Source organism: Mytilus californianus, unplaced genomic scaffold (genome assembly GCF_021869535.1).
Source record: "Mytilus californianus isolate M0D057914Y unplaced genomic scaffold, xbMytCali1.0.p SCAF_8, whole genome shotgun sequence".
In the NCBI taxonomy this organism is placed as follows: Eukaryota; Metazoa; Mollusca; class Bivalvia; order Mytilida; family Mytilidae; genus Mytilus; species Mytilus californianus.
In genome coordinates this window covers 71,369,242-71,383,147 of record NW_026262734.1, presented here as the reverse complement: position 1 = coordinate 71,383,147, position 13,906 = coordinate 71,369,242, and the positions used below count along the sequence as shown (strand labels likewise).

General features: G+C 33.5%; 2 protein-coding genes across 2 annotated transcripts in view; both read right to left on the bottom strand.

Moving 5' to 3' along the window:
• LOC127712846 (DNA replication ATP-dependent helicase/nuclease DNA2-like) overlaps nucleotides 1–13,906 on the bottom strand; it is a 257,582-nt gene that overhangs the window by 93,595 nt on the left and 150,081 nt on the right. Inside the window, exon 10 of the mRNA XM_052219453.1 lies at nucleotides 3,756–3,804. Coding sequence (XP_052075413.1) covers nucleotides 3,756–3,804 — 49 coding nt within the window. The remainder of the gene's footprint in view (nucleotides 1–3,755; nucleotides 3,805–13,906) is intronic.
• LOC127712165 (uncharacterized) lies at nucleotides 9,947–11,620 on the bottom strand. The gene has a single exon (XM_052218459.1). It carries the CDS (start codon nucleotides 11,369–11,371, stop codon nucleotides 9,956–9,958), a length of 1,416 nt encoding a protein of 471 aa, XP_052074419.1. The 5' UTR covers nucleotides 11,372–11,620; the 3' UTR covers nucleotides 9,947–9,955.

The window sequence follows — 13,906 nt, the reverse complement described above, 5'->3', positions numbered from 1 at the left end:
TCTAGAATAAGTCCCAATGGTTAATGAAAGCATTTCTTGGATTAGGTTTTCTTATGGGTATTAAAATGTCAAACCAGATTGAAAATCCAACTGGACTACAGATATTATTCTTATGACCCTTTACTTTGGAACTCTTCCTGCAAATCATGAGATAAATTCATTGTGAGCAAGCCCCACAGCCAGGGACTCTTTGCACAAAATATCTTATGAGAAACAAATATTAATAAGTCATGAACAGTTCAGTATAACATGTATAACTTACGATCAATTTTTATTGTAAGAATTATTGAGAAAAGAGTCCCAGGTGAACCACATTAAATGGCTTTGTACTAAATTAATATGTTTAGTTATTCAATGATTAATGATGCAGTACATTCCTAACAGACAATTATCGGTTGACAAGGTGATGGTTCCTTTCAAAGGATGACTGTCTTTCAAGCAGTTCATGCTAGCCTGAAACCTACTAACTGGGGCATCAAAATGTAGGCGATAGCTGAGGCTGACATTGTGTATGTTGCATTCTGTTAGGTGTACAATGGGAAGAATAATGGGACAGCACATTGTCTAGCAAACTGTGTAGTACAAAAATGTCTAGCAAACTGTGTAGTACAAAAATGTATAGAAAAGGCTAATGTCACAAGGCAATGGTACCACGTCTATATGAACAATTACTTCACTTCTCTCACATCATTTACAGACTTATTTCAAAAATACAACACTGGGGTTTGTGGTAAAGTAAGATTGAATAGGCGAAAGGCATTAGCAGCCAGACTGATTGGCAGATACATAGGGGTGTCAGCTCATAAGGGTTGTCCATCACTTGTCCCAACTGACGACTGTCTTACACAGACACTTGCCTAGTTCCTTTGGAACAAGTTTGTGTCATGTCTGCAACATGAGAGTGAAAAAGAATCAACAAGACACTCGAAGTGGCAAAATATGGCTGCCTAAGACTGTGGAAAACATCTCTGTCTCCCAGATTGTTTCACTGTGTTTCATTTCCTTAAAAATTGCTGTAAAATTAAAATTGTTATCTGTTTAGAAAATCTACAATTTGATGTTGTTTGCTTAAGACATTTTTAGATTGATTGATTTTATGGTTTCAATTTGTGACTTTATTTATTTCAGAACTTTGAACAAAACTAAAGGACAACTGATGAAAAAGACATAGTAGTATTCATACCAAATGTAGCACACTAACCATCCATAAAAATCTAAAAGACAAAAGAAAGAGGCAAGTAACACACATTTTTTTTTTTATTATTTAACAACAATATTGCACATGCTGTTAAGATTTCTTCACTGGTACAGCTATCCCTGTATCATTATATATTTAGTATCAAAAGACCAGGGTATCTTCAGGTATATATATATTCATAATTGTGTTAGTATATATATATTATTTATCATTAATACATTATTTCTTCATTATCTTACTATTATACCTCTAAATAGGAACTTTATATCAAAAACATTAGCTCTTTATGTAATATTGTTAACTATCTGATAGATGTTGAGAGTTAAAAAGAGTAACGGGTTATAGTAGCATTTGGTTTGTGGTTTAATATGTTTCTCTATCATCCGGCTAACGGTATTTTCAGATTCTTGTGTGGATTAATTATTTTCACTAAGTTTTTCTATGCCAAACATAATTGTATTAGCTACAGAAGGTATGTATACGTTAAATTTAGGTATCGGACAGTAAACATGATTTGTATTTCCTCGTATAATCTTTGATTAAAGTATAAAAAACATTTCATCCCTTTAGCAGTGAATTTTTTTTTATTTGTCTATTTATTTCATTTAATTTTTGGAAGTATATTTTTATCTGTATAAATTGATATATATTAGGTGGCAACTGTTGCATGCATGCCTGTTACTTTGTTTAAAATGTCCCTCTATTTGCCATTATGGACAGTAAGGTAATCTAGTGTGATAAATAGTCAGACATTTTGTTCGATCATATTCTATTTGTCATAGATTGGTAACAAGAATTTCTGAAATACCCCCAAGTGACAGTAAAAAAACATAACAGCAAGTATAATACAGTTGTCGACTGACTGTCAATTCCAGTTGAGTTGCTTGAGTTATTTTGTTGACAATGAACTATGCATTGCAAATGGCAGAATTAAATCAGTTGCTGGTTTTTGTTTAATTGTCAGTTGTTTATTAGCTTTCCTATTATTAATGGTGATGTCATGGACATTTACTGTTATTCTTTGTCATGAAACAAAATATTTAATTTTGGTTGAAATCACGAAAAGGGGAACAGTCAGAAGAAACTCTTCCCTTCGCTGCCAATGATTATGTACACATGCACTCATAGAAAAAACATCCGTCTCAGAGCTCAAAAGTTATAATTGCTTCCTTTCATAATCGCTGAAATTACTCCACCACTTTGAACAAGTAAAATACGACTTGACCTTAAAATATTTCACGAAAATTGATGCCAAATAGCGATGATCGTTGTTTGAAGTTCCGAGATAAATTTTCTATGAGCACACGAAACCACTCATGCTTAAAACTGTCTGGCTATACAAACTAATGCTTAAAATAAAAATAATTCAGTACTGAAAGTGTTAAAGCAAAAACTCATACAAAGATCAATGATGTCTTACTTGATGATCTTCCCTTGCTCATCATTTTTACCATTTACAGTTTTTAATTATATATTATAGTTTTAACAAAATATGCAAAAATTGGGTAAAAATCATCATTAAAGGGCAAGACTTACAATTTCCACCATATATATATTTTTACCTCGAGAAGCTGCACCACAAAAGGCTTTTCGGGGTGTGCTAAATTACGGAAAAATGAATCTCACTTCATCATGTTCATTATAAACCCTGAAAAATTTAACCATATATTTGAAAATGTCTCAGCTTAGAAACAAGCCATCATACATATCCAAGTATACAATATGGGCAGAGGAAGTGAGGAAAAGGCTACCATTACCGCCTACCTGAAATGAATTGCGCATCTTTACCCTTTTAGGGCAATAATTTCTAAGGAGCTCATTGACAATTTTGGACTTATAGACATCTTTGCAGATCTCGTCTTGCTGATCATTTTTGTTATTAAAGGTTTCCCTAAATCTAAAATAGTTTTCAAGATAATAGGCAAAAATGAAAAAAAATTCGTAAAATTCTTCATATAAGGGCAATAACTCCTGTCAGTTGTCTGACAGTTTCGATGTAAAACGACAGTAGGTATGTCTCAACATTAGGAACATTTCAGCCTCATCAGATTTTCTCTATCTATAGCAGTTTTCAAGATATTAGAAAAAAACACTTGTATTTTACCTCTATATTCTATTTTTAGCCATGTCAGCCATGTTCAGAGGAAGTGGTTTTTATAAAGGTTAATGAACAGCAGACACCAAGTGATGAGAATAGCTCACTTGGTCCTTTAAGTTAGGTGAGCTAATAAAAGTTATGGCCAGTACACGACTTTATGAGAACAACAAAAACAATTTGGGGAGTTCTATGGAAAAATATCAATATCTGAATTTCTTGAGGATATATATGTGGTGTGTAACTGGACAAATATTTCACTGGTGAACAATATACTATACATCAATGTAGCTATCAATAAAATATATAAAACATATACCACAAAAAAAGTCCTGCTCATTTACCCAAAATATGGCTAATTTATTGCACCAAGTCCAATAAAAATTAAAACCACTGACTTGCAATTGTCTGAATAGAAAAATATCATTGTTTATATCATTGATGAATCTTATATAGCCTTACCTGTGCCAGGATAGCCTTTAATTAATACATAATCTTTGCTCATTAACACCTAGAATAAAAACAAAAATTATTTACAAAGAATAATGTCCAGATGGCTTTGCATTAATATCAATAAAAGCTTGAAAGGCACTGGAAAAGGCATTTTGCCATACACTAAGCAATATAAAATAGAGAATGGAAGCTGGGAATATGTCAAAGAGACAACAACCCGACCACAGAGCAGAAAACAGCCGAAAGCGACCAACCGGTTTTCAACATAGCAAGAAAATCCTGCACACGGAAGGCGGGTTTCAGCTGGCCCCTAAACAATAATGTATACTGGTTCAGGGAAATGGACGCCACACTGTTAACACCGAAACATTCAAATCAACCAAAATTTAAATAAATTGCTTCGCTGAGCGCAGCTGGATACGACCTCAGATGTCCAACCCTGAAAAGTTGGGGCAAAAATGGACACAATATTCATGCTTGATACAGGTCTGAATTTGGATTGTAACTAAATTTTTGACACATAATAGGTTTCTGACACAGAATAACTGTAGTCAAAGAACTTCAAATTGGTTATATGATTTGAATTTATATTCAATTTTTTGCTTTTGTGCAATACACTATGCTGTTGCGAATTGACCCCCCCCCCCCAAAAAAAAAAAATTTTACCCGGGTTTTTTGCTTTTGTGCAATACACTATGCTGTTAAATATTAACCCCAAAAAAAAATAATTTGAAGAAATTTTCTTTTAATTTCTGAAATCTGAAAGGAGAAAAATTGCCCTCCCCTCCAATTTTTTTCCCTCCCCCCTTTCTCCCTTATTCCCCCAAAAAAAATCTTTTCCTCAAGATATGGTCAGTATCTCAATTCAAATTTCAAATGGAGTTTGCAACCATAATTACCCATTTAAATACATCATAAAAGTTTTAAAATATAAAATGACATACATAGTCATGGCTAAAATTAATATTAATTAATAGTAACTGCTAAAAATAAATTGACAGCTAATCACCTCAAGACAATCATCATTTCTTAATACATAATTTACAAGCAATGTAAGGGAGGTAATCAAACAGTGTTCTTTTAATTGATTTGGATTACCTCCCTTACACTGCTTTTAAATTGTCTCAATTGTCCTTTAACCAGAAAAACCCTTGTTTTTCCCCTTTTTTTGCCCCTAGTTACTAATTGGTTTTAACCATAACCCCCCAAAGTCATAACCATCCCTTTGTAGTATGGAAACTTGTGGTATAATTTCAGAGAGATTCATACACTTTAACACAAGTTATTGTCTGGAAACTACAAAAATATAGTATACTAAATTTATTATCCCGAAACCATCTGTCTTCGGACGACGCTGCCGGACGACTACGACGGCGACGTGATACCAATATAAGACCAAAAAATTTTCAATTTTTGCGGTCGTATCAAAACACATAAAATGCATTCATGCAAGTGTTCACCTTTCTTTAACTAGTACAAGATTAGATCCATTATCTTAAGTCACAAGATGATTTCATAACAAATAGCAGTGGCCAAAAAATGATCAGTTACGTTAAAACTCTTTTTCTAGTATGAAATGTAAAATACAATGCTTTAGTTTTCTAAACACAGTCTTTGTGACAGACAGATGTAATGACGTGTGGAGACAAGCAGATAATCCATCTCAGGTAAAACCATAAAATGTCTACAGAAAATGTGGAGCAGGATCTGCTTACCCTCATAGTACATGTGATCACCCCTGTTTTTTGGTGGGGTTGTGTTGCTCAGTCTTTAGTTTTCTATGTTGTGTTTTGTACCTTTCGCCTCTCATTTAGTGCCACTTAAATTGACAGTCAAAACAAATGTGGTATCGTAAATCAGATTTCATTCATAATCATATCGAAATTTTCAGTCTTCATTTATTGTCTCAGATTCGAGCATCATGGTTGATACCCGAGGAATTGCAAGTTTGTGTCATCAAAATCATTCCAATTTAATCTACAAATCATTTTTTAATATTGTACAAAAAGTGCAAAAAGTCTTGCAATCCATATTCATGTACAATCAGCAAACTCTTTTTTCCCAGAGCATTGTTTAGTAATTTGTAAAAAGTCTGCTGTTGTCTTCTACAATTTGAGGTAGTCAACCTATTTTAGATTAAGGCCATATATATAGCCATTGAATAATTGAAAAAGTATAAATTTATTCCCTTCCAAGAAAAGTAATCTGAAAATGTTCCATGTACAAATAATGTTGTAAAATTTTAAACTATTACAAACAGGAAGTAGCTGCATAGCAGATCTAAAAAGTGGTTACATACTATAACTCAACATTATCAAGCAGCACACCAAATATTACACCCTTTCATAAAAGCCAAAAAAACAAGTTTTCTAAACACAGTCTTTGGGACAAACGGATGTAATGATGTATGGAGACAGGCCGTTAATCTGTCTCAGGTAAAACCACAAAATGTCTACAGAAATTGTGTCCTTTTGGTCCTGAGATTCAGTCAAGACTCTTGTGTACCTTGGAAAGACCTACTGGCAGTTGTGTAGCAGTGTCATTGTATGGATTATAAGAAAGGATTAAATATTTTTTTTAAGTCCAAAGGCTGCCTTTATTGCACTATTTTTCCAACTTGATTGATTCATTGCTGTAAAGTAAATTTTCATTTTTGTAGAGATATGTCAAAACAGTGAACTGCAAGATTTCATAAAATTGTAAAATTAAATGAGGCTTAGTTATAAGACGATATTTGATTAAAATTTTTATAAACCAATAGTTATGCTAAGAGTTAACATGAGAAGCGCATGCGCAGATAGAGGTCACTATTCAGAGATATTCAAGTATAATTGAATAAATTTCTGGGTGGGTAATAATGAAAAAGGGTGGGCATGTTAACTCTTAGCATAACTATTGGTTTATAAAAATTTTAATCAAATATCGTCTTATAACTAAGCCTCATTTAATTTTACAATTTGTTATAAACCAATATTATGCAAGAGTTCCCATGAGATTTGAGAGCCAATTTACTTGAATAATGTAATGTATACATGTTTTGTAAGATTACAATAATGTATTGGATTCCCAAATTACTATAAAATTATTTAAAGTTTGGCACAAGAGTATTATATTGAATCATACTCTCAGTAACAATTAGTTATTGTTTCATCGACATACAGATACCATAATAACTGTAGGCAACAAAGCCATATCATAATATGGACTTTGGTAATGATAAACACATTTTCAAATAATATTGTATTAACTTATATACATCATGAACATAGTTACATTATAAGCAAAAACAAAACTATTTTCCACGAAGTACTCGTACACTATAGTTATCATTGTACTCTTGAACAGTAACTGGTCTATTGTAAAATTGCCTAAAAGTAGACTCATTCGTCCATCCTGCTGATTTAAGAATAGAATTTACTGACACTCCAGCTCTAAATGCTGCTGATGTACTAGCTCCCCTAGTACTGTGTGTTTTAAAAATAGAAGTATTTACACCTGCAAGTTTTAAAACCAATTTAATCCAATTACTAATTGTTGATTTTGTAGGATGATGGTATGGTTTTACAAATGTAACAAAAAGTTTTTGAGATGTACGTATTGCAGATGTTCTTTCGAAATAGGCATTTAAAACAGTTACAATACACAGTCTTGAGTCTTCAACAAATGCTGGCAAACATATTGGTGATAAATGTTTTCCTGGTTTTGAAGTTTTCAAAATCTCATTAATTTCAATTATAACATTGTCTTTTGTGATTTTCATAAAATGTAAATCTACACAATGTAAAGTCTGTATTCTCTGTCCAGTAACTAGTGCTAATAACATAACTAATTTCAAAGTTAAACATCTCAATGACAAAACCTTTACAGGCGATAAAGAAATCAAAAATTCTAATACCAAATTAACATCCCATGTTTGCTGATATCTAGGAAACATTGGTCGCTTATTATAAACTCCTCTGAGAAACCTTTTAACTAAAGGCCACTGACCAATTGGCAGGGTTTTCCCCAATGTCAAATATGATGATAACGCAGATCGTGCTGTGTTAATAGCACTATATCCTACGCCTGACTCATATAAAACTGTCAAAAATTCCACTACATCCACCTCAGTTGGCGTAAAAATATCAATCTTTCGTTCACAACAAAATGTACACCATTTTCTGAGATATGTCCAATACTGTTTTTGTGTACTTTGTCTCCAGGATGAGATGACAATTTCTGCAGCCTTTTTTGATAGTCCTGTATTTTGCACAATTTGCCCGACAATCTGAAGACACCCAAAATCAGTTTTTTCAACGGATGTTTCTTTTGAGGGTCTGTTGGCAGTATCAACAACTGTTGTCCTTTTTTCCTGGGTATTATGTAAGAGTCCTGAACAATATGATGCAGTATTTGAGGGAACCAATGTTGAGTGCTCCACAAGGGTGCTATTAAGGTTAATTCTGCTTCTTCCAAAATCAGTTTTTGGATTACTTTTCCTACCATGCTGAAAGGAGGAAAAACAAAAGAGTTAAAGTTAGTCCATCTAATAGTAAAAGCATCTACTGCTTCAGCATTTGGATCAGGTAAGTATGAAATATACCTTGATAACTGATGATTTATCCTTGAAGCAAATAAATCAATATCATGCGGACCATATATTGAATTAATGCACATAAAAACATTATTGTTAAGTTTCCATTCTAGATCTGTATTGTTGGAACGTGACAATTTGTCTGCTTCAACATTGGTTTTTCCCGGTAAGTGACAAGCACTTAACCAAATGTTTCTTTGTATACACCACTGCCATATTTCCCTTGTTAAGTTATTGAGAGACTGAATTCTACCTCCCATTTTGTCTATATAGGTCACAGCTACCATATTATCCATGTATAATCTAACATGTTTATCGGATTTTGTTGAACAAAAACATTTTAATGTTAAAAATGCTGCTTTTAGTTCTAAATAATTTATGTGTAATTTCTGCTCTTCATATGACCAAAAACCCTTGGTTTGAAGTTGTGTATTGTCAACAACACCACCCCAACCAGTTTTTGAACTGTCTGTTTTTAAAATTATCTCAGGATCTGTCCGTACTAACGGCTTGAAACTAGACTCAACATGAGAAATCCACCAATTTAACACATCTACTGATTCATTTGAAATGATAATTTTATTGTCAAAATCTCCATTGTTTTGTTTTAAAAATTTGTCTTTTTGTATTTCTAAAGATTTTATATATATAAGCGCATGTTCAACTCCTGGTTCGGCAGCAATCAATTTGCCTATAATTTGTGCAAACTGCCTGATTGACATTTGTCTGTTTTTTACATATTTACAGCATAAAAGTTTTATTGCTTGCGCTTTTTCAGTTGTAAGTTTAATTGTCATTGTTATGGAATTCAACACAAATCCTAAAAATGTAATTGTTTGTGTCGGTTCAAATACAGATTTGACTGGGTGAATAGTAAAGCCTAATTTATCCAATAAGGTGACTGTATCAGAAATATTAATTGTACATTGTGAATAACTATCACTGATCAAAAGACTATCGTCAATGTAAGCTACATTTTTGTGTCCAATTTTTCTTAGATGTGAAAATGGCACTTTTAAAACTTTTGTAAATATCCTTGGCGCAGTTGTCAGCCCATTAGGCAAACATGTATACTCATACAACTGATCATTCCAATAGAACCGCCAATATTTTTGGTATTTGTGATCAATAGAAATAGAATAATATGCGTCTTTCAAATCAATAGAAGCAAACCAGCAGTTTTTTGACACACATTGTATTGCTGACTTTAATGTCTCCATTTTAAAATGGTGTTTTTCAATATCATTGTTGAGAACTTTTAAATTTAAAATCACTCTACATGTACCATCCTTTTTTGGTCTTATAAAAATATTTGAAACATATTGATTTTTAATATATGTCACTGGTTTTATAATTTGTTTGTGTAAAAATTTATCTATTTCTAACTGCACCATATTTGTTTCATCTGTATTAAATTGTAACATATTTGGTTCCTTGTTTTGTGATGGAATTTGTTCAAACTCAATTTGATACCCTTTTACAACATTTAAAACCCAGTTATCTGAAGTTAAACTCATCCAATTCTCTTGGAATTTAATCACTTTCCCACCAATGAAATTGTCTGGTGTGTTTATAAATTGTGTATTCAATTGCTGAACTGAAGTACTCACAGGCAAACTATTTTGCTTTGGTGATTTTATAGGAACTTCTTGTCCTGCTCTTGGAGCTTCTTTTTGAACTTTTTCTTTTTGTAAGTTGGTTTCCCTAAAAAATCTTTCTTGTTTGATGTTTTGTCAAAATGACGTTTTGGTACATGTACATATGGTTTCTTAAAAGTTTTCTTGTCATCGTGTGATTTCTTTCCAATTTTAAAATTGGTTTTGCCCAGTTTCTTTCCAACTGTATATTCAGCATCCATTTCTTTGACTTTATCTTTGATGTCATTTCCAAAGAGAAAATCAGTTACTGGAACATCATCCTTGCACAAAGCTTTATATTTGGGTTGAATTTCAGCTTGTATCAAAGCTCTTCTTCTGAAAGTTATGTCTGCATAAGTCACTTGTGTCATCTGATATGCGTCTTTACAAAGTTGCGTTGCAGACTGTACTTCTTCTCTAGACAGTCCATCATTAGTTTGTGATTTAGACAGAAACAAGTCCATTAAGTAAAGCATAGGACACGCTGCTTTACCCAATAAGTTTTGAATTTTTTGAAGTTTAACGTCATTCATTCTGTTAGGTACTGACATCTGTGACCATATACCCAAATTAATTTTTGGGACTGTCAAACTGTGTACATTTTCTGGCTTTGCATACTTTTTGGTTAGCTCATCAACTTTGTTTTGCTTGGCCTTCTTTCTCAAGCCATCATTGACAACAGATGCCAGTTCATCATTTATCTTTGGACCAGCTTTCTCTTCAGTTACCATGAAGCCTTTCATATCTTCAATAACAGACATAGTGTCATTCTTTGTATTAGAAGTATGAATACTTGGAGTGCGACTGTGAACTTCTGGTTGTTCTTGTTCGTCAAGTTCAATGTCTGAATTTGAGCTTTCTGACTCATCTTCACTCGATACATCAGAATAAGGGCTTGTTTCCCTTTGGTTCTGTTTGTGGTCTTGAGACTGACACAGTTCTTCTAGTTCTTTTACATAATTTTGTGCTAAAGACTCAGATTGTACTCGTGATCCCTGTCCGTGACCACTTTCACATCTTTGTTTTTTGGAACTTGACGGTCTTACATGTACGTCATCACCGGCAGTGACAGTACATGTACGTTTGCCATGTGTCTTTTTCTGCACTGGTGTGTCAGTTCTTTGGTTGTTCAACAAAGCTTGCGTAAGTAATTGTGTCTGTATCAGCAGTTGATACATATCCGGACATTGTTTGTCAACATCCGGTATTTGGTTGATTGACACATGTGACAATGGAGCTCCGCCCCCTACGGACAAATTGTCTACATTTTCAAGTCTAGCTTCATAAACTATTTCATCATTGGAAGCTTTATCATTGTTGCAGTGTTCTTGATTTACTTCATAAAAATGAAGCAATCTACTGTCATTTGAAGAATGTCTTTCCATTTTGGAATGTTCTTCCTTTTCATCCGCCATTACGGTCGGACATTTAGACAGTCACACTGTGGTCACAAGAACGACCTCGACCGCAGTCGTCAGTCTTAATAATGTTCAAGGACCTATAACAGCAAACGTTGCTGATCACTGTTCATCCATTGAACATAATAATAAATCCAATTAAAGAAGAATATATTAAAAACTTTCAATAATAAGTTTCTAAAATTTCCACGTGTTAACCTCTTAAAATCTGCTAACGCAGTGACCTCTATCTGCGCATGCGCTTCTCATGGGAACTCTTGCATAATATTGGTTTATAAAAAATAGGTATTTACTATCATAATGGACCCATTTATACCAGCTTGGATATAAAAAATTCATAAAGAATTTTGCGGAACCCTGTGTCTAGCCTGCAGTTCCTGCTATCAGTGTAATATTGATTGTAAGAAGTGAGTCCATTTATCAGTAAAATACAGAATAAAAAAAATCATTATTTTTCTTCATCTTCAAAGGGGCATTAGCTCCGGTTTAGACAAAATTTTAAAATACAATTCTTTTTGTTTCAAGAATTAAAAAAAGAACAATGTCCCCTGTGTTGCACATATTTTATCTGTCCAAGGGCTGAATAACTTAAAAAAACTTCTATAAATATCTTTAGAGAAATGAAAGTTTGAGACCAAATGCAATGCAATTTCCTATATAATTAATTTTCCAAGGGGCATAACTCTTTTAAAAGTATTTGATCGGCACAGTTTTTAGAACTCGTCCAAGACATTGCTAATATAAACCTATGATATAAGTTTCATAAAAATCTGGAAAGAATTGTACAAATTTTTTGGGAATTAAAGAACCTTAGTGAGCACGCTCACATACCTCACATACCCACATTGTCATTGGAGAAATTAAATAAGTGTAACAAAAAAAAATTGTATAAGAAAAAAATTGAATAATAATTTCCTGTCAATATGCACATCTACATAGTATGTCCTTCTTATCTACAAAATTTCATGAAATTCTGTTGTGTGGTTTCAGAAGAGTGGAGATGACAAACTGTTGCAGAAGTACATTGAAGCAAATAAGTTCAAAGGGGCGTAACTCCTAGAAAAAAAAAAGAATCGTAATTTCCTGTCGATATGCACATCTATGTAGTATGTTCTTATTATCTACAAAGTTTCATGAAATTCTGTTGTGTGGTTTCAGAGGAGTTGAGATGACAAACTGCTGAAGTAGTTCCTTAAAGCAAATAAGTTCAAAGGGGCGTAACTCCTAGAAAAAAAATTGAATCGTAATTTCCTGTCGATATGCACAACTACATAATATGTCCTTTTTATCTAAAAAGGTTTCGTGAAATTCTGTTGTGTGGTTTGAGAGGAGTTGAGATGACAAACTGTTGCAGTAGTACATTGAAGCAAATAAGTTCAAAGGGGCATAACTCCTAGAAAAAAATTGAATCGTAATTTCCTGTCGATATGCACAACTACATAATATGTCCTTTTTATCTAAAAAGGTTTCGTGAAATTCTGTTGTGTGGTTTGAGAGGAGTTGCGATGACAAGAACAAGAATTGATATAAATTTGAAAAAAATCTGGCAAAAATTGTGAAAGCACTTACAATCCAATTTTCCATATCTATATTACTAAATGAATAGAGTTTAAATTGGGTGTCGCGTTTTCTTCTTTCACATAGAATCCACGAATATTGTTTTATACCACAAAGGGATAATGACCAGCGTAGTTTATTATGTGTTCATTTCAAGATCTTTTGGTGGGTATTTGGGGGTTAAAATCGGAAAAAAGCCAGTGCGGATCGACCATCCTTCACAACATTCTCCTCTGAAATTTACGTGTCGTCATCATTTCCGTCATTGCACGTCTGCCCGGCAAAATTAAATTTTATTTCGTAGCAGAAACGGTAAATATTGACCTTACACTGAAACACTTTGTGATACACATTCCCTTGACGCTCTCAGCAATTAAACAACAGATTTTTACACATCAAGAGCTTTTCCTTCCGGGGAACTGCATCAATTCAACATGAAAAGGGTGGGCGGATTACTTCAGTTTTCGGTTAAAAATGAGTACCAAAGTGCGGCTGGAATGTGACCCACCCCCATTCATATATTAATGCATAAAATTTTCAGCCCACTCATATATGGGGGTGGTTCTGAGCAAGGAAACACCAGAAATCAGGTGCGGATCCAGGATTTAATATTAGGGGGGGGGTGCAAAAAATATTGTTCTGCGGAAAGGAGCATATTGCGAAATATTTTTGGGTAAATTAGCAAAAATTTAGGTGCCGTCATCATTTCTGCTTTGTCTGCAAGTATTATGGTCTGCTCAGCAAAAAATATACCCTAAAGGGTGGGGGGATTACTTCGGTTTTCGGTTAAAAATGGGTACAGAAGTGCGGCTGGAATGTGACCCCCATTCATATATATATTAATGCATAAAAATTTTCAGCCCGCTCATATATGGGGGTGGTTCTGAGCACGGAAACACCAGAAATCAGGTGCGGATCCAGGATTTAATGTTAGGGGTGGTGCAAAAAATACTGTTCTGCAGAACGGAGCATGTT

Bases quoted from the DNA above. Each gene is read 5' to 3' on its own strand.
- LOC127712165 (XM_052218459.1), bottom strand. From the start codon at position 11,371: ATGGCGGATGAAAAGGAAGAACATTCCAAAATGGAAAGACATTCTTCA.